The sequence below is a fragment of the Staurois parvus genome, unplaced genomic scaffold (assembly GCF_062004578.1).
Source record: "Staurois parvus isolate SC_StPar_1 unplaced genomic scaffold, SC_StPar_1.0 ptg001146l, whole genome shotgun sequence".
NCBI classification, from domain to species: domain Eukaryota; kingdom Metazoa; phylum Chordata; class Amphibia; order Anura; family Ranidae; genus Staurois; species Staurois parvus.
In genome coordinates, this window is record NW_028318942.1 from 2,102,341 (window position 1) to 2,129,008 (window position 26,668).

The 26,668-nt window shown below is 41.6% G+C and overlaps 1 protein-coding gene across 5 annotated transcripts in view; it reads left to right on the forward strand.

Annotated features, from left to right (window-relative positions):
- Positions 1-21,251, forward strand: part of ARHGEF11 (Rho guanine nucleotide exchange factor 11) — a 292,457-nt gene extending 271,206 nt beyond the window's left edge. For 4 of the 5 annotated variants that reach the window (XM_089659290.1, XM_089659293.1, XM_089659291.1 and 1 more), the window contains 8 exons: positions 220-327; positions 3,041-3,096; positions 4,158-4,373; positions 6,844-7,254; positions 12,245-12,340; positions 15,185-15,483; positions 18,452-18,638; positions 20,483-21,251. In XM_089659290.1, coding sequence (XP_089515416.1) covers positions 220-327; positions 3,041-3,096; positions 4,158-4,373; positions 6,844-7,254; positions 12,245-12,340; positions 15,185-15,483; positions 18,452-18,638; positions 20,483-20,532 — 1,423 coding nt within the window. In that variant the 3' untranslated portion in view covers positions 20,533-21,251. The remainder of the gene's footprint in view (positions 1-219; positions 328-3,040; positions 3,097-4,157; positions 4,374-6,843; positions 7,255-12,244; positions 12,341-15,184; positions 15,484-18,451; positions 18,639-20,482) is intronic. The other variant, XM_089659295.1, reaches the window with a different exon arrangement.
- The last annotated feature ends 5,417 nt before the right edge of the window (positions 21,252-26,668 follow it).

Consider the following 26,668-nt stretch of genomic DNA (forward strand, 5'->3'; position numbering starts at 1 on the left):
CTGTGCTGTCGTCTAATACAAATAGTGATGGGGATGGAAATGATGATATGGAAAGCTTAGTAGGGAGGGAGGGGGAAGAAGAGGAAACCCCTGCACTAGCCAGAAGTAGGGTCCACTAGGAAATCGGATTGCAGGACAAAAGTGGAGGGGCCCAGGTCGGGCAGATATAGTTTATATTTGAAGGCAATTGTCAATTACGTCTTTGTGGTTTTTACCTAGGTGGAAGGAACTGCTGGAAGAAGCCACAAAAAATGCGATGAAAAACCCATCTTCTTCCATCAAACGTGGTACTCATGGGCTGGCCCACACAAGGATGCCATCTGTCGGGTAAGCTTTGATGCTCCATAAAATTAGCTGCCTGTGGGAGATCCTTACCTGATAACAATAGAGAATAAACAGATCTGCCCACCTTCATCAAAGCTGCTGAACCTGCCTTGACTTTTATGACCGACTCATATGACAAATGACTTTAGCAGAGGTGTAAGGAAAGGACTGTTCTTTTTTTGTACAAAAGCAGATTTTCTAACCTGCTTGTAAACCTTTGGAAATGATAGTAAAGTTTTCTGACTGCTGCGTGGATCTTAAATATGTTTTTACAGAGATTGTCCCAGATATGTCAGATGAATCAGGATGCAAGTTGGGTGTTCCATGGCATGTGCTACATATATACATAAAGGTGTCTAGGGTATGTCGTGCTAATGGGTGCCAGAGAGGAAGGAAGGAGATTTTAAAGTAAAAACACATTTTCTATCTGCATAGTTACATAGCTAGTCAGGCTGAAAAAGACAAAAATCCATCTAGTCTGGCTGAGAAAAGACAAAAGTTCATCCAGTTCAACCATAAAAAAATAAATGTTATATTCCAACATATATGTATATATATATATATATATATATATATATATATATATATATACAGTGGGGCAAAAAAGTATTTAGTCAGCCACCAATTGTGCAAGTTCTCCCACTTAAAAAGATGAGAGAGGCCTGTAATTGGTATCATAGGTAGACCTCAACTATGAGAGACAAAATGAGTAAAAAAATCCAGACAATCACATTGGCTGATTTGGAAAGAATTTATTTGCAAATTATGGTGGAAAATAAGTATTTGGTCAATATCAAAAGTTCATCTCAATACTTAGTTATATATCCTTTGTTGGCAATGACAGAGGTCAGACGTTTCCTGTAAGTCTTCACAAGGTTGGCACACACTGTTGCTGGTATGTTGGCCCATTCCTCCATGCAGATCTCCTCTAGAGCAGTGATGTTTTGGGGCTGTCGCTGGGCAACATGGACTTTCAACTCCCTCCAAAGGTTTTCTATGGGGTTGAGATCTGGAGACTGGCTAGGCAACTCCAGGACCTTGAAATGCTTCTTACGAAGCCACTCCTTCGTTCCCCGGGCGGTGTTTGGGATCATTATCATGTTGGAAGACCCAGCCACGTTTCATCTTCAATGCCCTTGCTGATGGCAGGAGGTTTGCACTCAAAATCTCATGATACATGGCCCCATTCATTCTGTGCTGTACATGAATCAGTCATCCTGGTCCCTTTGCGGACAAACAGCCCCAAAGCATGATGTTGCCACCCCCATGCTTCACAGTAGGTATGGTGTTCTTTGGATGCAACTCAGAATTCTCTCTCCTCCAAACACGACGAGTTGTGTTTCTACCAAACAGTTCTATTTTGGTTTCATCTGACCATATGACATTCTCCCAATCCTCTTCTGGATCATCCAAATGCTCTCTAGCAAACTTCAGACGGGCCCGGACATGTACTGACTTAAGCAGGGGGACACGTCTGGCACTGCAGGATCTGAGTCCCTGGCGGCGTAGTGTGTTACTGATGGTAGCCTTTGTTACGTTGGTCCTGAGAGGCAATCGGATATTCCCTGGATCAACTTTACCTGCATAGTTATTATCAGTGGGCAAACAGTAGCTTATAGGCAGCTGATTCAAAATGAACCATATTGGCTGCCATTGCTGATTTGTCATTTTGCAAATACAGTTTTCTTGGCTGCTGTTTTGACATATTTCCTCGCAAAACGTTAAGTCACTAGCTGAAGTAAGTATGCAGGTAAGGATTCCTGATTTCTGTAATGTTACCTTCCTGAGCTAGATACTTGTTCTAGATGTGCGACTCAAAGTGTTGAAGGCCAAGGGTCAGTACAACAGCTTGGCGGCTAATATTTACAGGTCCACAATGGCAGCTCTAGTGTTTCTCCTAGAACACCTTTTCTTTTTTTTTCTACTTTATCATTTTTATTGAAAAGATCCCCAGAGGTAGAGAAACAATGTAAAGGTTGTAAAATGTAGACCTTCCACAAATTACAAACAAAACCAGGTACTGAGTCATATAATAAGTGATGGATAGTGCTACAGAAATAGAAATAGAAAGAGCCTCAGCTTGATTCATCCAAGCCATGCCTCCAACATGATTCATCCTGCTTTTACCTGCAAACCACTGAATGTTGGGGCACTGTGTCAGAAAAAACTATCTCCCTCCCCTTCAAAAAAAATTGAACAATAATCTGCACACTTACCCCAAGCATAAATTCCCTTTTCAAGCCTAAAATTATTTTTTGGTACTCCTGCCAGCATGTAGATAGGCACTCTCATGCAGTGCCCCCCACCTCAGATGATACCATAGCGCCCAGGGCAGCCATCCCTCCTGCCCACCCCTTGTCCCAGCCCTGCTACTGGTCATCAGAAGTGATCATTGGAAGTCGTTGGAATCACAGACAGCGAGGAAAGCCTGTCAACAGGCAGACTCGATGAACCACTTGTTTTTTTTCTGCCGTCACTTTTCTATGTTTCTATGTCTGGTTTTAATACCTCTTGGACTTTAAATTGGTGCAAGTTCATTTTATGACTCTCAGACTGAATAATGCTCAGCTATCACATAAGTCAACCCACTAGCTCTTTGTCAGGAGTTAGTTATTTTCAAAGAATCGATAACGTATGTTGTCCAGTTTTCATTTTCAAAGTAATAAAGCAATGACATTCTGTCTTGACATATTGCCCTTGTTACTTGGTTTTTCAGTTCAGTGCTACAGGATACTGTTGCCATACGAAGCAATAGTGAAGATATTTCAGCGGGTAAGTTGTACATATAACTTACTGTTTGTGTTTAAGTTTCATACACAAGCACTTTTTGAGGTTACATTCACCTTTGAAACCCTGACTATGACTCTACTCCACTCAAAAAATATACTGCTATACTTGAAAAAATACATGTGCCATAATCCATATCCAATATAAATATACAAAAAGGATATTTTCTTGTATTAAAAAAAACCCCAAAAAGACATATAACAATCCTTGGCCAAGGATTGAAAGGTTAAAATTACATTCACATTTCGGTGTAGTGTATTCAGGTGATTTTAATATTGCAATATTTATGTGAACTTTATTATGTTACTGTCACATTTTATATGCTGTTACCTGTTTTCATGTTTTATTGGATCTTTTCTCCTGTACGTGTACATTGGGGGGAGCGCTCAGTGTCTCTTATACAGAAGAGTAGTGGAATTTTATGAATATTACAATTTCTTCTGCAGTTATAGCAATTATAGGATTTCTAAGCCCAAGAACAAAATGTAAAATATTACAGTAAAATATATAAAAGTCTGATATATTGCAGTAGCAGTCTTGGGTGCAGTGGCTGCATTAGTTTTCAAGAACATTCTCAGCAAATATAGAAAATAAAATTACATTAATATCATCAAATATCATCAAAGAAATGGTCATGTCTATGCACTTTTAGTTAAATAGTGGTGTTGTTCAGTTATTTGGTTAGTCGCCTTTTCTTCCTTCCTCTTTCTTTTTTCCTTCTTCCTCCTTCTAAGTTCTTTATTCTTCCTTCTTTCTTCCTCCTATCTTCTTCCTTCCTTCTTCTTTCCTCCTTCTATCTTCTTCCTTCCTCCTTCTATCTTCTTCCTTCCTCCTTCTATCTTCTTCCTTCCTCCTTCTATCTTCTTTCTTCCTCCTATCTGCTGCCTTCTTTCTTCTTCCTTTCTTCTTTCTTCTTCCTTCTTCTTTCCTCCTATCTTCTTATCTCCTCCTTCTTCCTCCTATCTTTTTTCTTCAAACATGTCAGGTCATGGGTAGATTGGCTTTCCATAGCCTAGCACTAACATACTGTCCATGTGTCCCTGCAGATGACAGTCACAATGACTTCTTGGTTCACTCTCACAAACCTGACGTTCTCTTGGAGGAACCAGAAGGAATGGAAGAAGATGAGGCCCAGACGCCAACACAGGTGCCCTTCCCCTCTAAAGTGGAGGATGCAGGAGGCGGGGTGGAGGACCAATCAGATCTGAATTACCAGTGGCCTTCAGTGACCGAGGGTTTAGCAGAATCTGCTCTGGAAGATGGTGAGCTAATGACAAATCACACCATATTGTATTCTTCTTCTAACCCTTTTATGCCGCAGTAACCCATATGTGTGGCGGCAAAAAGCTGGGCTTTAACGCTCATGCCATGCACATGCGTTGATAGGCAGGGAACGTTTATGTGTTGGGGGCACGCTGTGCGCTACTGAGCTGCTGAAAACGGCTCCCGGTCCCTTGAAGACATCAGTAGCTGGTGGGACTAGCTTTCGATCATGTGACCACTGTGACACAGTCACAGTGATCACATTATTGCTGATTCTTCCCGCCTCCCCTGGGTGTTAAGAACTTTTAAAGGGGACACCAGGGTGAGCACAAAGGGGTTAAAGCTGAACTGCAGATGAAATACATCTGAGAGAGCTTATACCTACCAAAGGAATTTTCAGTGTTTCCTGTAGACTGTCTAATGTTACAACCTTCACCTAACCCTAAGCAGCTGGCATTTAAAATGAATAAATAAATACTACCCAAATAGTATTCAAATTGAAAATAAATGGTGAGCGCTATAGAGTTGGGAGCAGCTTGCACAGAAAGAATGTGACAAAATCTAAATACCTATATAAATAACAAAACAGTGCAGCACATAAATATCTAAATGAATGATATTCCAAATCAATAACTGAAAATATACAAATAAATACTTTCCAAAAGTGCAAAAAAAACCAAAAAAAATTATATATAACATTCCTTCAAATGTGAATCTATATGCATGCAGTGCCAATCAAGACAGACTGTGTTCAATTCCACCAAGTGCTCCTTTCCAGTGCGGGGTCCTCCACTCCTATGCACTCACCAGAAAGCTACGCACATGGTCAATAGCATGTAACTCCTAGCCAAGAGATCCTAATCATCCACTCTCCAGCACCGTTACAGACCTGGCTAGGACTTTGGAAAAAGATGCTCACCACACGGAGCCCCAGAATTTGTATATAGTGTGGTAATTTAATGATCATAAAATTAATACATATAAAATATTCCACGTGGAACAATCTCAATCACACATACCACAATGGCACACATAGGCTTCCCCAACGCGTTTCGTGCACATGCACGTACTGTGATTACACAGCTCTTACACACAGCACAGCCATGTCTAGCAAAGCAGGATACCTGATTTTTCTGGTGCAGTTTAATGACATTTATGGATCTGGACACTCCCCAGGCCGTGAAATGAGAAGCATCAGACTGATGAGCTGATTTCTCTGTCACTATGCTCTCTATGGTTAGTGTGTTTCTTGTAGGCAAACAAGCACTGCAGTACAATTGATTAGCCTCATGTGCTGCTTTTCCCCCTCCCAGTATATGTTCTGCTGTATAGTGGATTACACGAAGGTGACACAAAAGGGTCTACTTATAAAACATTGGTTGCAAGCATGTCGTAAGCATTCATGTACGCTGTGACCATAGTTTTTGTAAGGCATTGTTTTTTATTTTTTATTCTTTTCTTTGGACATGATTGAATATTCTTTGCAGAGTGAACTGTCACCTGGCTTCATGTAACTCACTCAAGTGGAAAAACACGCTCTTCTCCTTTTAGTGAATAACCCTCATAGTGTTTATCTCCTACCAGATTTGTCACAAATGAAATTACAATATATGAGAAAACATTGGGGTTTATTTACTAAAACTGGTTCTCTCAGAATCCTGTGCACTTCTGCGTAGAGACCAATCAGCTTACAGGTTTTATTGCTAAAGCCAAACTGAACAAGCTGAGGTTAGAAGCTGATTGGCTATCATCCACAGGTGCATGAGATTCTGAGTGAACCAGCTTTAGTAAATGAACCCCATTGTATATAGAAAAGTAAGGCTGGATATAGATGATGCAATTTTGTGGTTGCAAAAAAGAAAATCACTTGATTCTCCCAACAACACAGTCAGTGTTAATGGGGTAATCCTTCTTGTGGAGCTATTGTGTTCTCCCTGTGGCGAGAGGGGGAAAGGGGGCGCAGGGAGCCCCCCCCTGCCAGGTGGACCCAATGTTTATTGCTAGCGCCTGCCCAGTGGTGTATTTAGGTTTTGTGCTGCCCTAGGCCACACAAAAAATCTGCTGTCCGTCTTATTATTTATCAAACTAACTTTATTTATTTCAGGTACTTATATAGCGCCGTCAATTTACGCAGCGCTTTACATATATATTGTACATTCACATCAGTCCCTAACCCTCAAGGGGCATACAATATAAAGTCCATAACTCACATTCATACATACTAGGGACAATTTAGACAGGAGCCAATTAACCTAATAGCATGTCTTTGGAGTGTGGGAGGAAACCCACGCAGTCACAGGGAGAACATGCAAACTCCAGGCAGGTGGTGCCGTGGCTGGGATTCGAACCAATGACCCTAGTACTGCCAGGCGGAAGTGCTAACCATTTAATTTAACCAGCTAACCAACTAATGCTTTGCACATCATGCCTGTTGATGACCTTGTAATAAATTGTGTGTCTTCCTTTTAGTTCAGCATCTCAGGGAGCTGATCCTTCGGAGCCTTTACCCCTTAAGGAATTCAGATTATGATGTTGCCCCTGTGGCTGAGCCTGAGGATGATGTCACACCCACTCCATCAGTCACCGGTGGGGCTGGACACACGTGGGAAGCAACGGCGGACTCAGCATTAGAGACTTTGGATGGAGATATTTTGGCTGATCACCGGGAGGATCCACCCTCAAGACCTTCTAGTGTTTCAGAAAGTGTTAGGTCTGTGGTGGACCTCACTAACCAGCACAGGAGAACTTCTAATGATGGAGAGGAAAGTGTTTGGAACCTGGTGGAGAGTCACCCGCAAAGGACTTCTGCCCTGCCCTCTGAGACATCTGAAGCTGCTTCTGAGGACCAAACTAACATGAGCTACAAGGTTGTCAGGAAAGGTAAGAAACATTAGGCACTTTCACTTGAGTTTTAGACTTTAGTCTTCTAGGTGACTTTTATGCAGGATCTAACAAAAAGATATAATAAACAATTATGTCTTTGAAAAGGATTACGTTTTCTTAGATGCTTCATAGTTGTGTTTTTTTGTGTTATTTCAAATTTGGATTGTAGTGAGAATTTTGTGTTTGAAAGTACAGATTTGTTTCACTGCTTCCCAAAATTCCACTATGTGTTGCTCATCAATTTGTGCCCCATTTTATAGGCAACCTGTAATTCCATGTTAACACCATTCATTAGGGATCTGTTACATGGTTACATTTCTGTTTGGCAGATAGGGATCTAATAACGTTACTACACCCAGGAGTCAAATGGCACATCTCTGCTGGAGGCTTTGTTCTACAAATACAGAGCTCTATATTAAGAGGAAGTGCAGAGGATCACCCAAGATCTCTGAAGAGCAGATTGGGGAATGCCCCTCCTTTTGGTAACCTTTAACAAAGACATTCCCAAGCAATGTTATTTGCCCCCCAAGGGGGTATATTGACAGGTTTTGGGGCTACCTCTGCTTGGACATTTTGACTTTCTCCCCTTCTTCCCATACAGCTTTGGATGCCTTAGTGGCTATTCATCAGGCCTGAATGCTAGGGAAAATGTGGGGGTCGTTAACCTTTGAAAGCTTCATACCAGAGCTAAAACAAAACAAACAGGGATTTTGGAGGGGCCTACAGTAGGTGGACAGGGTGTCAGATGAGCCAGTGGAAACTAATTATTATTAGTAGAGGGGGCAACCTATCCAATGAAGCTGTTACTTTGCCCTGAAGAGGGTAAAACATTTAGGACTTAAACTGGGTGTACAGTAGTGGAATTTCATTTGACATTTTGTATTGTAAAAATGTTGTAAGGACATTGTAAGAAGGTTTGTTTTTGCTAATCATTAGTGGGACCAAATTGGTGTTTGTTTTCTACTGAAGTGATGAAAAAAATTGTCTTGAATGTACAAATTTCTAAAAGTGTATGTGGTTTAGTAAAGTCCATTCATTCCAAAATCAAATGTTAAAAGCAAACAAAATCTTGAACTACTTTTCGAATGGCATTCAAATATACTGAGAATTTTCATTTGAAATTCTACTAGTGTATACCCAGCTATATTAGAATTAACTATACAGAAGGTGATTGAGGAAAGTTGACCAATTCCAGGTGGTAGTTGCAGACATTTATAAAGGAGCATATATTTGTATAAAGTTGGGAAGCATTGCCCAAACACATATAGCAGATAGCTACTGTAACTCCTAACTAAACTAGGCCATCCTTGGTTACTGGTCCACCAAAAGACTTCACAGACCACAGACCAGATTGTCTTTATGTACCATTGACACTGAAGAAGGCCACAACGTGGCCCATACACATGATTGTAGCTTATGCCTTACTTGCATCACTTTAATACTTATATAGATTATTTGGAACATTTAATAATTTTGCCTTCTCTTTTACATTGGTAAATCCGGGCACATAATAGTAATTGGTGATACATGTTACAAAACTCTACTACTGCTTGCAATGTCAAAGGTACAGTTGTCCACAATACTTGTATTATTAGAGGTCTGTTGAGAAAGATTGTTTGAAATTTTATGGTTTCATTTCCCCATAATATACTTTAAAACACTGTCCGTTTTATCCCCTCTGTGTTCCATTGTGGAAATTTCCTTTCGCTTCCAACAGGAAGCAAGATGAATTTTTTTCAAAGTGAGGAAAATCCTCTTTTAGACAGTTGACACCACAACAAGCATTTCTATTGGAAGATTTCCCCTTTTTCCCCCTTTCCAGTGATGACATAAAATGTTGGTTTTTCCCTCACTTTCAGTCCCAGTGACAATGGTCACAGGATAAATGGAGAGTAAATCTCCCCACTGGGGACACAGACAGTGATACAACTAGAGAATCTATCCAAAACTAAAAAAGAAAAGTTTGAGCATTACACCTACATACACCTAAAGAAAACATTGCTTAAAAATTGCATTGTTTAGGGGCAGTGTAAAAATGGTGGAAACCATTTTTTTTTCTCATTCGTTGAGGGACACAGGTAATCTTTAACCTTTGGTTTATACAGCAACCTACAGGAGATTTGGACACTACCAATCAAACTATAGGCCAGCCCAGGATAACCCTTCCTATTACCAGCATGCCTTGGTTCTTTACTAGTGTCCTAGGAGGATTTACATCTTTTCTTCAGCTCTACCATGTGGAAATCTAACTTATTTCTGCTAGAACACTTTTTTCTTGCTTCAATCAGGATACATCTCTACATTACTGCTAGAGCTTGTACCCGAAACTCCAGAAATTGTTGCTTGAACTTATTGTTTGTAGTATCTGGGTATAGTTCTGGACAGCTCAGGCTAGAATGTTTCTTGCCATTACCTTGAGTGCAGGTGCTTCCAGGTGAAGCAGTCTGCTTTCTGATTGTCTACATCTGGGATGTATGCTGTGGACCAGGGTAGAACATGAACTTCTGCCCAATGCAGGATCCAATCTACCTCTCTTGCCATAACAGGACTTCTGTTTTTTCCCTGATGGTTGATGTACACCACTGCATTGGCTTTGTGCAACTGAATTTGCATTGGATTAGTTTCCAGTAGAATGTTTCAAAGCTGTAGAGAAAACCAGTAGAATGGTTTGATGCTGTAGAGGCCTGTCAGAGCAAGGAACTTAGTCACTGCAGAAATCTCATCTTCTGATTGACATCCTGAAGCTTTGGGAGGTTTGGCTGTCTCTACAGCATTGAACCAGTCTACTGAAAGGTAACCTGATCTAAATTCAGTTGGGTATTCCAAGACCTGTGGTACAGGTGGGGGATGATGGAGTTTTCCAGGTTCAAAAACAAATTGGAAAGTGTTGTCTCCAAAAACAGAGATTCCCTTATGCAAGCAGTGGATGCTCTGGTGGCTACGTCGGATCAGTATACCCTGACCTATGCCTTTCTTTCCAAAATTTCTTCCTCATCTGATTTGCAGGTTTGAGATTGAGGGCATTCTGGTGGTCTTCGTCATTCCGACTGGCCCAGGCAAATGTGACAGGGGCACCTGGTAAGACTCCATGTGCTCTTCCAGATTGTCAGGTTCCTCTGTCTCAAGGATTGATTTGCCATCCTGCTTAATGGTTGCTGACTTTAGCAGAATGGCTGGCTGTTAAAGCCTAGATTTGAGAGACAGGGGCATTTCTAAATATGTGATTCCTACAATGATAACTAGGGAGGCTACATCTTGCAAGGTCTATTATTGGACATGGAACACATGCTTCACTTGTGTGAGTTTTGGGGCATTCATCCTAGGAGTTTCTCCATGGGATGAATCCGATCTTCCCTGTAGCTGGGTCAGGACCAGGGTTAGGCTCTCAGCATTTTCCAAGTTCAGGTTTTTGTCTTTTCTATCTTGTTTCAGAGATAATTGGCCTCTCAATCCTTGATTAAGGCCTTTTTACAGTGGGTCTCCTATGCAGTTCCCCCTATTCTTTCCCTTGTATCTCTGTGCGATCTGAATCTGGTTACGGTATGTCTGCTCTTCAGAAACTGTAGTTTTGGCCCTTTAGATACATTCTTCTCTACTATCACCACAAGTTGCTATTTCTTGTAGCTATCACCTCTGTGAGGCAAGTGTCTGAGCTGGTGGCCTTATCTGGCAAGTAACTTCTTCTGGTTTTGCAAAGGGACAAGATGTTGTTGTAATCCAGGACTTCCTCCTTGTATAAAATAGTTTCTGCCTTTCACCTCAACCAGCATATCATTCTTACGTCCCCTTATTCAAGTCCCAAAAAGAAATGTACCTCCATTGTCTGGTTTTGATTCATGCTGTGAAAGTCATGTATATCTCTCAGCCTTTCTTTCGGGAAGACTGATTCCTTTTTTGCCTCCCAAATGGTAAGGGTGCCCCAGCTTCTTGCTTCACCATATCTAGGTGGGTGAAACAGGCCATCATCCAAGCTCAAGTTCGCAAGCATCAGGTTTTACCCTTTCCTGGCAAGGTGTTTTCTACTAGGTTTTTGAGTGCTTCTTGGGTTTTTAGACATCAAACAATTGTTTCCCAGATCTGAAAGGCCGCCACCTGGTCTGTTCACACATTCTTTAAGATGTTTTGGCTTCATCTGATGCTCAAAGGCTAAAGACATCCTGTGTCCCTCATTAGATTACAAGAAAAGGATTTTATGGTGAATTCTCTATGTTCAACTTTTTGGTTTATTTTTCATTATTGTTGAAATATAATAATGATTGAAAAAATTACACTGAGCAGGTTTGTAGAGTGCTGTTGAAACTGACATGTTGAACATTTATATACCCTTTTATTTACCCTAAGACTATTGAGTCTTATGGACCTGCTTATTCCCCTTGTCTGTGCCTAGTCCCTTCTGTTCTTTCCAAGTTTCTCCCTATTTCTGTAGCCTTTAATTTCTTCCTATATCCTTTTTTGCCCCTCCTGTCTTTCTTATGTGCTTTTATTATTTATTACCTCTCTCTGACTTATTTCTTTTCCTTACTTTTCCTGTGTAGACCATACCATTCCTGCAGGAAACTGATCTAAGTTTCCATATTTAAAAAGCTGAGTGTTCAACTAGTGTGGGGGGGAATGTCTATGGACATCTGTTAGATTTGAAATCTCAACCACAGTGGAAAAACAAATGTTAATAAATTAACTAATCCAAGGGCTGTCCTACCATATATATGCAGTAGTTAAATTGTATTGAATGTGTGTGTCTCTATCACATTGATTTAGTCACAACTTTATCAATCTCCTTATATCACCTACAGTGAATCATTCTTCCTCAGAGTTTTCAATCAAATGTGCACACTAACGTTCTTTCAGCTGATTTTCTGTTTTATCTTCTAAATTTTATTTTTGTTTTGTCTTTCCACCATATTCCCCCCTTCCTTTTTTTTTTTTTTTTTTTACTTTATGTTCTTTTTTTATTTTATTTTCTCTTTTTCTGGTGTCTTCTGCACAGCTGAGGTGGTGGGCAATAATGATGTCATACCGTTGCCAGACAGCAGCCAATCAGACAGAGTGTTGCAGGAAGCTGGCGGCAGAACAGTTTTAGATGGTAATTCTTTTTGAGTTGTAAGAATGGCCAGGAGACAAGGCGGATATAGTTACCGAGATGATGCATTGCTGTCTAATCTCTTGCCATCGCTCTTCGCATACAGTGGCATCACCCTTTGTACCCAAAGTTCACTCTGAACAGCTTTTGAAAATATATAAATTACTTAAAAATATATATGTAAAACTTCCCTCAATTTTTTAAAGTCAGCATTTCAGTGTCAGTCATTATTGTTTTATCAGTTTGGACAAGCTGATTTTCTTTTGAAATTTGAACAAGCGGTGGAAAATTGTTTCGATTACTTTATTATTGTGTATAATAAAGTGGTCATACGTTTTTGTACTTTTTTTTTTTCTTTTGAAGTTTTTTTTTTTTTTTTTTTAAATCATTAGGGGAACCTTGCACTAAAGTAAAGTAAGGTCTACTTATGTGGCTGTCACCCTTCCTGATTACAAAATACCAGATTAAAGCAATAAAAAACTCTTGCTAGATCCTGGGAAAGCTGCTGACATTAGCATTCAACACTGAATGCAGGAAACTATCGGAATGTGGAGAGTAAGGTGAGTATTTTTTGTTTTCTTTTAAAAAAAAATTTCTTTGCTTTTAATCCAATGTTTTGTCATCGGGATGGTGGACTGATAACTAAGCAGACCTTGTCTTTTGGTACAAGGTCCGCTTTTAAGGCAAAACCATTTGGGATTTTTGGTGTAATTTTTGGATGTTTCTGCTTTGAGAACCAGAGACTGTCATGATTGGTGAATGCAGTTTTTGTTCAAATGACAAAAGCAAAAATCATTTTAAAAGTGGCTTTGCTTATTTCTGTTATTTCACAAAGTTCTTAAATATAGTAATAAGAGCCACAATTTCAAGTTTTTCCTAAATATTATCAAACTTTAGGGCCTTTGAGGGACGTTTTACTTTATTTTCTGCTAAATTTTACCAGATCTGCCTATTGCTTGATCATCTTGCTAATACCTATTGTCTACGTCATATGTACAAGGAGTCCTGTGATCAACACTATACATTAGCAGGCAGCTTTTGACTTTTTTTTTTAATTTTTGTTTAACATTTTTGTCCACCCAAGTTTGAGTAGTATTTTTTTTTCAAATGGTCACTAAGCTGTTAATAAATTGAGAAAGGTTCAGTACATACAGAAAGAATGGGGTCAGTGAAGTGAGGTTGTTTAGATCGCAAAAGTAGAACAATAGTTATAACTTACAAGGATATTAAAAGGCTCTAAACCTAATGAGAAGTCAGTGCCATTCATGGAATGTAGTTCTATGCAGTGCGCAAGATATTAAAATCCAAATTTACAGTATATGGCCAAAGGTTGGTGGATGCTTCACCATCACATCTCACTGTACTACCAAAAGTATATAAACATCCCTTTAAATTATTGAGTTCAGGTGTTTAAAGTGCAGGGTACTGTTAATGTTATAATTTGGGAAAGCCCCTTTTCTAATTCAGCATGACAGGCCTTTGTTCACAAATCCAGCTCCATAAAGTCACGGCTGAACAATTAATATACAGGAACTTGAGTGGCCTGCATTGAATCCTGACCCCCGACCCTATTTAACACTATTGAGATGAGTTTGAATACCAATGGCAAGCTAGGTCTTCTCAACCAACATCAATAGCTAACATTACAAATGGTCTTTTGGCTGAATAGGTACCATTTTCCACAGATAAACAACAAATCTTGTGGAAAGGCTTCCAAGAAGAGTAAACGCTTTTATAGCAGCATGGGGAAAGGGGGGGGTTGCAGCCATATTGATTCCCATGGTAATGGAATGGGAAGGCCAAGAAGCTCATATAGATGGGATGGTCATAAAGTTGTAGTCATATAGTGTATTTCTCTAAAATAGGAAGCTAATGTAAGAATTATTTTAATTGACAATGTTGATAGCCAGGCTGTGGTCAGTGCTTTACTGAAGCAGCCTTTCAGTTTATACCAGATGATGTGTTTCAGTGAAGGAAGACAAAACAGTCTCTTGTGATGTGGATTGTCAAGACTGTGTCTATGGATTCAGTTGCCATTTGAAAGACAATTCCTAGAAACATATTTTTATAAACCAGAACCCAATACTTTTGTTTTTGCCAATTGCATGCCCATGTTCTAATTCTGTGTCTCTATTAATTAGTAAATACGGATTAAATTAGGTCAAAGTGAATGTGTTGATACTTTTGCTGCCATACATTGCATATGTTATATTTTGGTTCTTGGTGACCAAAATTGGGCATGTTGAATCAGCACAATCTTCACTGATACAAGTACATGCCTATCTCACCCATTACCTAACTTTCACCACGCCATTCCAAATAGTCATGTTTCCTCCAAAAATGCATGAAAACAGTTGCCCTGTCTGCCATTATGGAGCACTTCATCCACCTTCATATTGTTTTCCAGAAAACACGAAAGTTTTCGACTGTCTGCCTGCCTGTTCTTAGAAAATGACCAGCTCAAATAAATGCAAATGTTTCTCAATATTGTGTGTCCTTTTCAAGGGTGATGCCTCATGATCTGCTCATCTAGCTTTGACATTTACTCTTCTCTTCTTTACTTCTGAGGTCTTGTCTTGTAGGCCTCCTAACTTCATGTTTCTACCATATTAACTTTTGGAATGCACAAGTAGTTAAGACCAGTCTAATCTGCTAATGTACCGTTTTTGACTACTCAGTACAATTTGCTAAGTGAGTAATTCAGATGGCATCTAAATTCTTCCATCATCCCTTTCTGCCAGAAGTCCCATTCTTGCAAGACTATATGGTTGTTGCATGTGTTTAATCATCAAAATAGTGTTCCACTACACGTCTCTCACCTGTTCCTTTCTTCATCCTGAAAACTAGGAAATGTATTTTATGTGGTCATGCCAACTGTTCCGGCATTCCCTCCACATGAAGAAGAGCGGCCTAGAGAAACACAGGAATCTAGGGAATACATCCAACCGATGGGAAGTCCATCTTTGCCAAAATCCCAGGAAACTCACAAGATCCAGGCTTGCTCTTCAGATGCTAGCAGCCCCCCAGCACGAAGCTCAGAAAGTGATGTTTTGCACTCTGATTTGGCTCCAAATCTGGTTATTCAAGATGTTGATATGATCTTCCAAACGATTAAACAGCTAACGGCCAAATTACAAAGGTTACAGGTAAATACCTTGTCACTTTTCGCAATTTTATTATCGGAGTTAAAATTTTTGTGAATTGTAGTGGCATGCTTTAGAGTCCACTAAATTATTAGGACAGTATTTTATGCTTTATGTACACCTGAAATGTCATTACCGCTGTCCATAGATTAAAGGAGTGGAGTCTCTAAAGCATTTGCACCAGCAATCAGCAGATCACTAGATCCATGCAGGTCTCCACCCTGACCTGTCAGTATATCTGCTTGCTCATACATCCCATACGAGCAAGCAGATTCTACTGACAGGAAGGCTCAATAAACTACCACAGCACTTTGGAGCACCGTGGTGGTTCATTGAAAACTACAAGCTGACAGCCACAAAGGCTGCTGGGATTTGTAGTTTTCCCATTCACACAATGCTGTGAATGAATGATGCTGCTTGGCCACATCTTTTTTAAATTGTGACAGCTAGCAGGGAGGAGAAGATCCCCCGCTAGCTGTCACAGCGGGAGATTGGGGGCAGTCAGATTGTAACATTTTACATATTACACCCTGAATATGAGTGTAACATGTTAGGAAAGGTGAACTTTCCCTTTTAAATGTGGGTTGATGTGATGCCTAGCATCATTCAACCCATTTATTATGAGTCCAGGACTTGGGTGAAAAAAAAAAAAGCTGCTTATATAAGTGCTACCCTTTATTCTTCCATTAATGATGGATTTAGTCATGTGCTAGGAAGTCTTTTTAAAGTGGTTTCTGGCATAATTAAGTCACAAAAAAATCAGAAACATAATATGAATAAAGAAGAAGACAAGAAGAAATGAAAGGAAGAAGGGGGATGGAGTATATTGTGACTAAGGGTTACTGGTTTAAAGAAAATAATATGTACAGCATATGATAAGAAGGCAAGCGTCCAAATTACGAAGCAACTAATATTAGACCCATGGGTCCCATATTTTTAAAAATGCAGGCATTGTATTTAAATGCAAATTCCAGTTATCACTGTTTTTGTATAGTTGCATTAGTCCAGCTTGGACCAGTGTAATTGTATTTGTGCCATACCTAGTCAATCCCCATGAAAACTGGAGGTCAGTGTAGTAGGCACCATTACTACATTGTTAGTTGAATCCAGGTCTTGTGCTGAACGGGTGTCCTGCTGCATTGTGAACAAAGAAAGTTGCTCACTTGGCATGGATGCCATTCAGAGAACACTTTGAATTTTCTTTAGCATTCCGTCCTTGAATGAGGTGGTGACCACTGCCCTGCGTCTCCACCTTGTCCAATCAGAGAACATTTGCATTCATTGAAAAAATGCAGTGTTCTCTGCTTCCACAGGGCTCAGCCAGATATGGCATGTGCATAATTACAATGGTCCATTGGAGCAGCAGATCGTCGGTGGATCTGTTAGGTGTGTAAGTTTTGAACATAACCTAACCAACCAGGTAAGAGGGGATTGGACAAAAAACAAAATGGGAGTGAAGGGTCCTCTTTAAGTTTAAAGAACTCCAAGCAATGGGGATTTATTATGCAATATTAGGACTAGGAGACCCATGTTGGGCATAAGCCCAACAGTGACTGGTTCTCAAAGTCGACAAAGTTTCTAATCAAAGTCAAAATGGGCACTTCAATTTGCTAGACAATCCTCTATAACAGGGGTAATGAATTAAAAATCAAGGAGGTCCGGTTCCTGAAATTTTCTTGCAGCCAAGGTCCGAATCTCTTTTTTTCAAGTAAAAGAAAAAAGAACCACCTTACATAAGGTGTCCCCATCAGATTACCTCTTAGTTCAGTTGCTCCCATCAGAGTACCCCCTTATATCAGGTGTCCCTATCAGAGTGCCCCCTTAAATCAGGTGTCCCCATCAGATTGCCCTCTTAAATCAGGTGTCCCCATCAGAGTACGCCCTTAAATCAGGTGTCCCCATCAGAGTGCGCCCTTAAACCAGGTGTCCCCATCAGAGTGTGCCCTTAAATCAGGTGTCCCCATCAGAGTGCGCCCTTAAATCAGGTGTCCCCATCAGAGTGCGCCCTTAAGCCAGGTGTCCCCATCAGAGTGTGCCCTTAAATCAGGTGTCCCCATCAGAGTGCGCCCTTAAATCAGGTGTCCCCATCAGAGTGCGCCCTTAAATCAGGTGTCCCCATTAGAGTGCGCCCTTAAATCAGGTGTCCCCATTAGAGTGCGCCCTTAAATCAGGTGTCCCCATTAGAGTGCGCCCTTAAATCAGGTGTCCCCATCAGAGTGCGCCCTTAAATCAGGTGTCCCCATCAGAGTGCGCCCTTAAATCAGGTGTCCCCATCAGATTGCCCCCTTAAATCAGGTGTCCCCATCAGAGTGCGCCCTTAAATCAGGTGTCCCCATCAGAGTGCGCCCTTAAATCAGGTGTCCCCATCAGAGTGCGCCCTTAAATCAGGTGTCCCCATCAGAGTGCGCCCTTAAATCAGGTTGCCCCATAAGATTGCCCCCTTAAATCAGGTGTCCCCATCAGAGTGCTCACTTACATCAATTGTCCACAACAGAGTGCCCCATCAGAATGCCTCCATACATCAGATGTCCCCATCGAAGTGTCCCCTTTCATTTGAAGAGTCAGAGTGCCCCCATACATCAGGTGTCACCATACATGAGGTTCCCCCATCAGTGTGTCCTTATATCACGTGTCCCCATCAGGGTGCCCCCTTACATCAGGAGACCCCATCAGGGTGCCCCTTTAATCATATTCTCCCATTAGAATATCACCATAGATCAGTAGATTCCAATAGAACCAGGCAGGGGTGGGAGCTGGGAGGAGAAGCGTGCTGCAGGGGATGGGGCACACACGTGAAATCACTGGTTGCTATGATGTCGGAAATCCTAACAACCAATGATTGCAGCTTAGCGAGTTTCCACCAGAGCAGAATGTTGGGCTGTTGGTCCAGACTGGGCTTTCAGTAGGTCCAGATCCGGACTATGGTCCGCCATTTAGTGAAGGCTGCTCTATAACATACTTTTTGTTTTAGGAGGTGGAGTCAGCACATCAGGAGCTCCTAAGGTCTTTGAGGAGAAAACCTCCAGAAGATATGTCTCAGGAGCCTGAGCTAATGGTGGAGGAGGACAAGCAGCCTGAGATACATCACGGGTCCAGCGTCAATAGCAATTCTCTCTTCTTTGTGAAGAACAGTGTGTCTGTGTCAATCCATCGAGACAGTAAGTGGCATATCATTGTAGTTTTTTTTGTTTTCTGCTGTTGTTCATTGGACGGGAGGATGTGAATCATGATAGGTTTTAATCAGTAACCTCTATTATTTTTGTGTTTAGTGAAGGGAGATTTACAGGCCCTGACCCATAGTAAGCATAGTGAATCCTGTTCAACATACTTGTTCAAATTGTATTGATCCAGAAGTCACAGATCAATGCTTAGCGTATTCATACGATCCCCAGTGGCATCCTCAATATTTTAAAGCAGGTTTCCTTTAACCATTGAGGACCGTAAGGTTTTGGATCGCCAAAAGAATCAATTTTTTTGTTTTTAAAGTTTGTACACTTCAGTTTCTGAAACTAAGCCATTTCATGAAATAATTGGCAAAAAGCTAGACCCATTTGTTTGTTGATAAGAACTAATATTTTGACTCAAACCAAAAAAAAAAAGAGTTTTAAATTCTTAATCAGGTGATACACGCAATTACAAACATGGGACAAATACGTCCCTTGGTCCTCAAAGGGTTAAAAGACAACTGTATAACTAGCCTAGGCCTAACAGGTCCCTGACACACAAGCTACCTCTAACTCCTTTTGAATCCCTCAGATCAGCGACCAACTTAGTCCAGGAGTTGCGGCCTATGTTAGCTAGCACTCCAGTCCCCCTCTGATTCCTGGATTCACATGGTTTGGCTCATGGCTTCATAGACCTAATGAAAAACTAGTCTACCTGCAAGCCCGAGACCGCTCCTTCATTAAGACCTATGAAGAATAAGGCACTTCTGAACTTGTTGGTCAACGACTGACTAAGTAGAGAAACAAATATGAAAGGCAACTTCAGAGCATGTTGGCAACGCCCATGTTTATGTTCTGACAGGTCCCCTTTATATGTAACTGATATTGATTTCACTTAGCAGTTGTATAGAGGTAAGTGTTCTTGTAAATTTCACTATTTTAAATGCTTGCTGTCATATATACAATGTTTGGACAAAACCGTTCTGAACACCTGACCATCTCACCTATAACTTGTTAGATGTTCCGCTCCAAAACCATTGGATATTAAAATGGAGTTGCCCCCCTTTTGAGGCTATTACAGCCTCCCCTCTTCTTGGAAGGATTTTTACAAGGTGGAGTGTATCTATGGGAATGTTTGACCATTTAGGCAGTAGAGCATTTGTGAGGTCAGGTCTCGATTAAGACATAGCTAGCATCTGGCTTTCCAGTTCACCCCAAAGAGTTTCAGCAGGGCTGAAGTCAGGTCACTTGAGTTCCTCCACACAAAACCGGTCAAATAATTTATTTATGGTGTAAAAGATTTTCAAAGCCTTGTTTGAAAGTAAGAGGGACCTTGAAAACCTTCTAGGCCTGCCCAGTTACTGTCTATTGTCATGGTGATTTTATACCTGGTCTCCTCCTCCCATGCACGACTGCAAGACTTCTCCAGGTCCTCCCCCATCCTCTGGAACTCACTGCCCCAATCCATCAGATTGTCGCCTTCCCTCCTCACATTCAGGTGCTCCCTCAAAACCCATCTCTTCAGGGAAGCCTACCCCACCCTCACCTAACGGCCATTCTCCCTCTTCCCTCCCACCCCTCATTCCCCTCAGCCACTTCCTACTGTACCATTACCCCCTCCCTCCTAGATTGTAAGCTCGAAAGAGTAGGGCCCTCTTACCCCTCGTACGTTGTTTGTTATTGTTGTACTGTGCCATGTATTGCCCCCCCCCTATTGTACAGCGCTGAGCAAACCCATTGGCACTTTATAAACTCGATGTAATAATAATAATAATACCTGTAAATTTTTGTTTTAACTTTTAACATTTGTTGTTTTTTTTTTTTTGTTTTTTTTTTAGGCCTTACAGATCCACGCGACAATGCTTTAAACTTCCCTATGGGCCTTTAACGTTGTGCACAGATGCCAAAAACTGCTAGGGTCTCTACCACTACTGTTAAAGCTCCTTTCTGCTCAGAGTACTGCCCCTGAGGAGCGGGGCACTTGGCATTCGGGTGCGGATAAACTGCTGCCAGTTTTGGACGAGGGCACTTTACAAATGGAAGCCTGTACTGAATAGCCAAAATAAGACTGACGGGAGAGACAATGTTAAAAACTCTTGGAGGAACAAAAAAAAAACTGGAATTATTATTTTTGGAAGAAAACACAAAGCATGTTAGCTTAATAAATTATAAATATATATATATAAATATATGTATAGTTATATACCTATTTAAAGAAAATGACAAACAACAACACTAATAATGGATTGAGTTCTAACAAGGAAAAGGGGTTTGTGGCACCCTGTCCCTAAAACCACGCATGCTGTCGATATGGCTCTCCCACTTAAAGACCCTGGTGGAAGTGAGACCTCTAGTGGACGGTTTGTGAAGTGGGGAGAGATTCTGTGGCTTGTGATACCCCTCTGCACTGTGGAGAGTCTGTTCTGTAGACAATGCACTATTTCCAATGACAAGAGAAGCCCCTTGCATCTGCACACTGGGCTCCCTCCTTTGTTTTTTTTTTTTTTTTGTATAAATATGTATGTATGTGCTTTTTTTTATTTTGTATATAGTTTTTTTTTTTCTCCGCCCTCTCTTCCGACTTGTAATAAAATAGGCTTTTTACCACTGCTGTTTTCTATCAAGTCAAAATACAGTTAAAAAAAATGATGCATTGTGTATAGTATGAAATGTTAAACTGCTACGTACTTCTGATAAGTATGAGTTTTTTCAGTATTATAAAGGTTACCTAAAAATATTTGTTTTTGTCTTGGATAAAGCAAGGAAGCCTTCATCGGGTTTACATTACCGAAATGTAGGAAACAGTTGAGGGAGGGGCCATAACAATGGTGACCAAGTCCATACTGATATTTTATTGAATTATTAATGTAATTAAAGGACCAACGCATTTCGGGAGTCAAGCCCTGATGCTGCATTACCTACAGATGTTAATAGTTCATGGAAGATCTACAGTTGCAAGAAAAAGTATGTGAACCCCTTGGGATTACGTGGAGTTTTGCATGAATTGGGCATAAAATGTGCTCTGAACGTCATCTAAGTCACAACAATAGAAGAACACAGTCTGCTGAACATAATACTACACAAACATTAGATGTTGCCATGGTTTAATTGCACATAACATGTAAACATTCACAGTGCAGGGAGGAAAAAGTATGTGAACCTTTGGACTTAATAACTGGTTGACCCTCCTTTGGCAGCAATAACCTCAACCAAACATTTCCTGTAGTTGCAGATCAGAACTGCACAACGATCTGGAGTCATTTTGGACCACTCCTCTTCACAAAACTGTTTCAGTGTAGCAATATTCTTGGGATGTCTGGTGTGAATTGCTCTCTTAAGGTCATGCCACAGCATTTCAATCGGGTTGAGGTCAGGACTCTGACTGGGCCATTCCAGAAGGCGTATTCTGTGCTGTTGCAGCCATTGTTTTGTTGAATTACTTGTATGCTTTGGGTCATTGTCCTGTTGCATCACCCATCCTCTGCGGAGCTTCAGTTGGCGGACAGATGGTCGTACGTTTTCCTGCAAAATGTCTTGATAAACTCTGGAATTAATTTTCCCATCAATGACAACAATCCGCCCAGGCCCTGAGGCAGCAAAGCAGCCCCAAACCATGAAGCTCCCTCCGCCATGTTTTACAGTGGGGATGAGGTTTTGATGTTGGTGTGCTGTGCCTTTTTTTCTCCACACATAGTGTTGTGTGTTCTTCCCAAACAACTCAATCTTGGTTTCATCTGTCCACAGTATATTTTGCCAGTAGTGCTGTGGAACATCCAGGTGCTCTTTTGCAAACTTCAAACGTGCTGCAATATTCTTTTTGGACAGCAATGGTTTCCTCCGTGGTGTCCTCCCATGTACTCCATTCTTGTTTAATGTTTTCCTTATTGTAGATGTGTCAACAAAAATGTTAGCATGTGCCAGAGATTTCTGTAGGTCTTTAGCTGACACTCTGGGATTCTTCTTTACCTCATACAGCATTCTGCGCTGTGCTCTTGCAGTCATTTTTACAGGACGACCATGCCTAGGGAGAGTAGCAACAGTGCTAAACTTTCTCCATTTGTAGACAGTCTGTCTTACTGTGGACACATGAACATCGAGGCTTTTGGAGATACTTTTGTAACCCTTTGCAGCTTCATGCAAGTCAACAATTCTTGATCGTAGGTCTTCTGAGAGCTCTTTTCTGCGAGGCATGGTTCAAATCAGACAGTACTTCTTGAAACCAGTAAACCCAAAACAGGTGTGTGTTTTTTAAGGGCAGGACAGCTGTCAGCAACACATCCAATATCATCACACTGATTGGAGTCAAGGTTGGCTCACTCCTGGCTCCAATTAGCTGTGGGAGAAGTCATTAAGCTAGGGCCTCACATACTTTTTCCTCCCTGCACTGTGAATGTTTACATGTTATGTGCAATTAAACCATGGCAACATCTAATGTTTGTGTAGTATTATGTTCAGCAGACTGTGTTCTTCTATTGTCGTGACTTAGATGACGTTCAGAGCACATTTTAATGCCCAATTCATGCAAAACGCCACGTAATCCCAAGGGGTTCACATACTTTTTCTTGCAACTGTATATAAATCTCCAAATCTCTTTGAGTGCAGGCTTCGTTGAAGATACAAGTCAAGCCTTGATGAGGCGAAAGTGTGTGAACCCCCAAAATGTGTTGGCTCTGATTATCACTTTGCTTTCCAGCACCATTGCTTTGTTACCCCTACTGGTTTTCACATTTGGATTCTGTCTTCTGAATCAGGTACCCTGTTGTATTGGTGTGGCCTCACCAAGGTGATTTAGCTTGATAGATAAGACAGATGCTAGCAATAGAGATTCATAATTTCACATTTTGAGATTTGGTGCTTCTAATCCATGTACTCTGGGTTTACATTGCGGTCTGTGTCCCCGATGGGATGATTTGCCCTTTTATTTGTCGTAATGACCGTTCTTGCCCAGACAAAATGTAATAGAAGATCTGAAACACTACAAGTGTCATCAGAACAGCCATAGAGAGGACATCTTCCATTGAAGACACCTGACCATTATCTGCGGGGATTTCTCTCTTTGTAGAGATCTCTCACTTCTTGTCGTGTCTCTGGGACAGTGAAGGAAAATCTCCACGACAAGACCGTAAACAATAAACCGACAGAGGATTCTATCTTCTCTACTCTATCCAAGAGTTTTTGGCTATACAGTATATATACTTTAAAGTGGAACTACGCTGCATCTGAGCACCACAAAAAATGCTATTCAATTCATTTTTAATATTCAAAGTGCGTTCTCCCATCCATCTATGTCTCCGTACTTTTTTTTTTCTTCAAAGAAATCACTTTGAAGAATACCCTCCTAGCATTTCTGGCCCTGGTCATCTTAAAGTGGAGTTCCACCTGAAAAAAAACAAAAGTCAGCAGCTACGAAAACTGTAGCTGCTGACTTTTAAAATACAGACACTTATCTGTCCCTTGATCCAGCGGTGTCCTCACCACCGCTGGTTTCACTGGCCATATTCTCTCCTGGTGCCGGCATCTTCAGTGTGGGCATCCGGCTGTGACAGCTTGCGCCTTCACAGCCGGGTTCCCACTGCGCATGCGCGAGAAGTGCTGCGCTGTGTGAATGGTCCCGTAGTCCTCTGGGACCTGCCACATGTCCCAGAAGACTACGGGGAGGGAAGGGGGAGGACATCTTCCGCTTCCGATCGCCTGTCAAATTTGGGTACCCGCTCTTCCCCCGCTCCCTAAAGGTGTCAATGGGGAGCAGGGGAAAACGGCTTAAAACTGAACTCCCCTTTTGGGAGGAGCTCAGTTTTAAGTAAGGGCAAAAGATTCATGTAGCATTTACTTCCTGGAATCCATCTGTCCTTAGCTCAGGAATACAGACAGGAGGGTGTGCTTAACTGAGAAAACCTAGCCTCTCCCCCTGAAGACTCTGGGGATAGATGACATCATTTGCCTAGGCCTGGAAACCAGAGAGTAACTGAAGAAATGTAAAAAAAAAAAAAGACGCACCTAGGTTTTAGAGGCAGAAAACAGGAAAAAGAAAAATTCTGAACTAATGGACTACAGACACAGTACAGGAGATGGTCAGAGACTGCGGAGTTGTTCTTTGATCTTACCTGTTCCTCTGTCCAGCCGCACGCTGTCTACCCGGCTTCTGTAGTGTGGGCGCTCGGCGGACAGCCGGATGCCCTGTGCGCATGAGCGAGAAGCGCTGCGCTTTGTGATTGGTCCAGCGGCTTCTGGGATCTGTCATGTGTCCCAGGTACCACCTTACCATTCGCAAAGAGCACCGCTTCTTGCGCATGCACACTTGGGACCCGGCTGTCACGCACACTACAGAAGCCGGGAAGACAGCGCGCCGCTGGATAGAGGAACAGGTAAGGTCCCACTGTAGAGCTGAGTGGCCGGCCCGGTATTCTGACAGGGCGGCGGTGGAAATACCAGACCGGCCGCTCCATATTCGCTCCATAAGACGCACTGACATTTTCCCCCCTTTTTTTGGGGGAAAAAAGTGCGTCTTATGGAGCGAAAAATATGGTACTTTCCTATCTATTTGCTAATGCTAGCAGCATAAGGATTAAAATAGTCCATGTTGATTGAGAGAGTGAAGTTCTGCCTTACCCCCCGGGTCACATCAAGCCCGACTTTGAAATCATGTGACTTACAGTGAAGTCGCACAATTTCAAAGTCGGGGGACATGCCGATTTCAAGTGCGATTTGCAGGAAATCTGACACAGATGTCTATGCAAATCGCACAAAAAGTAGCACATGTACTACTTTAGAAATTGGTGCGGTGTCGACCAAGTCGGAACCACACTGATTTGACTGCTGTAATTTTAGATAGTAGGGTGTGACGTGGCATACGATTTGCAAATCGGGTGCCAAGTCGCACGCAGTGTGACCGGGGTGTAAAGCTCAGAACATTCTAAATTGTGTGGCAACTTTCAGGGTACTTAGCATTGTTTTACTATCTTATCAAACTAAGCCTTAATAAGTTTGAAACCTTAAAGGCATCCATTCTGCATATGAGCATTCAATGCAAGGAGTTCATTATTGGTCTGAGACTTGTCTTCTGTGCCCTTTAATATAATTACATTTTGTTTCTGGGGCCTGACTTTTCTTGACTTTATGGCAGAACTCTGCCATCTCCATATTACAGAATGGTCATTGGCCACTGACGGTCTCACCAAGCAGGGTTTAGCCATGAAGCCAGCAGACTTTAGGCCCCAATAACAAGGTGACACCAAATCCGAGAGCAGGGGCGGACTGACCATTTGGAAACTCGGACACTGCCCGAGGGCCCGGGGTCAGTAGCAGGCCCCATGAGATGCCCCTGGTACCTTTTTCATAGGCTTTTTTGAGTTTGGGCAAGGACACGGGACCCATGATCCCCTATTGCCCGGGGGCCCCGTGAGTTGTCAGTCCGCCCCTGTCCGAGAGGTACACCGAAGCTGCCTTTCTGGGTATCAAAGATCACAGTAGGTGTGTTGTGATATCTGCCATGGCACTATTACTTTTAAAATTTTTAAAATGATGCACAGGTTCTCTTTGAAGCGCACTGAAAACCAAGGACAAAAATTACTGACTAATAAAAAAAAAAAGTAATACATTGCAGCTGACTGGCCTTTAGATGTAGTGACTGCATAGTAGTCACTACATCACAGGCCCTGCCTGACTGCATGTAGTTTTTCTTTTTCAGTTTTTTTTCCCCTGTATAGTTATCCTGCCAGTGACACACTTGCTGTTCTGGGGTGACAATACTCACTCATTGCACTGTATCTGTAGAGAAGCAGCTTTGTCACTCCAGGATAGAAAATGTGTTCGGAGTACGGAACACCCCCCCAGCTGCTCATCCCCATAACATACACTATATTGCCAAAATTATTGGGCCGCCTTCCTTGCCACGCACATGGACTTTAATGGCCTCCCAGTCTTAGTCCATAGGGTTCAATATTGATTTGGCCCCACATTTTGCAGCTATAACAGCTTCATCTCTTCTGGGAAGGCCGTCCACAAGGTTTAGGAGGGTGTCTATG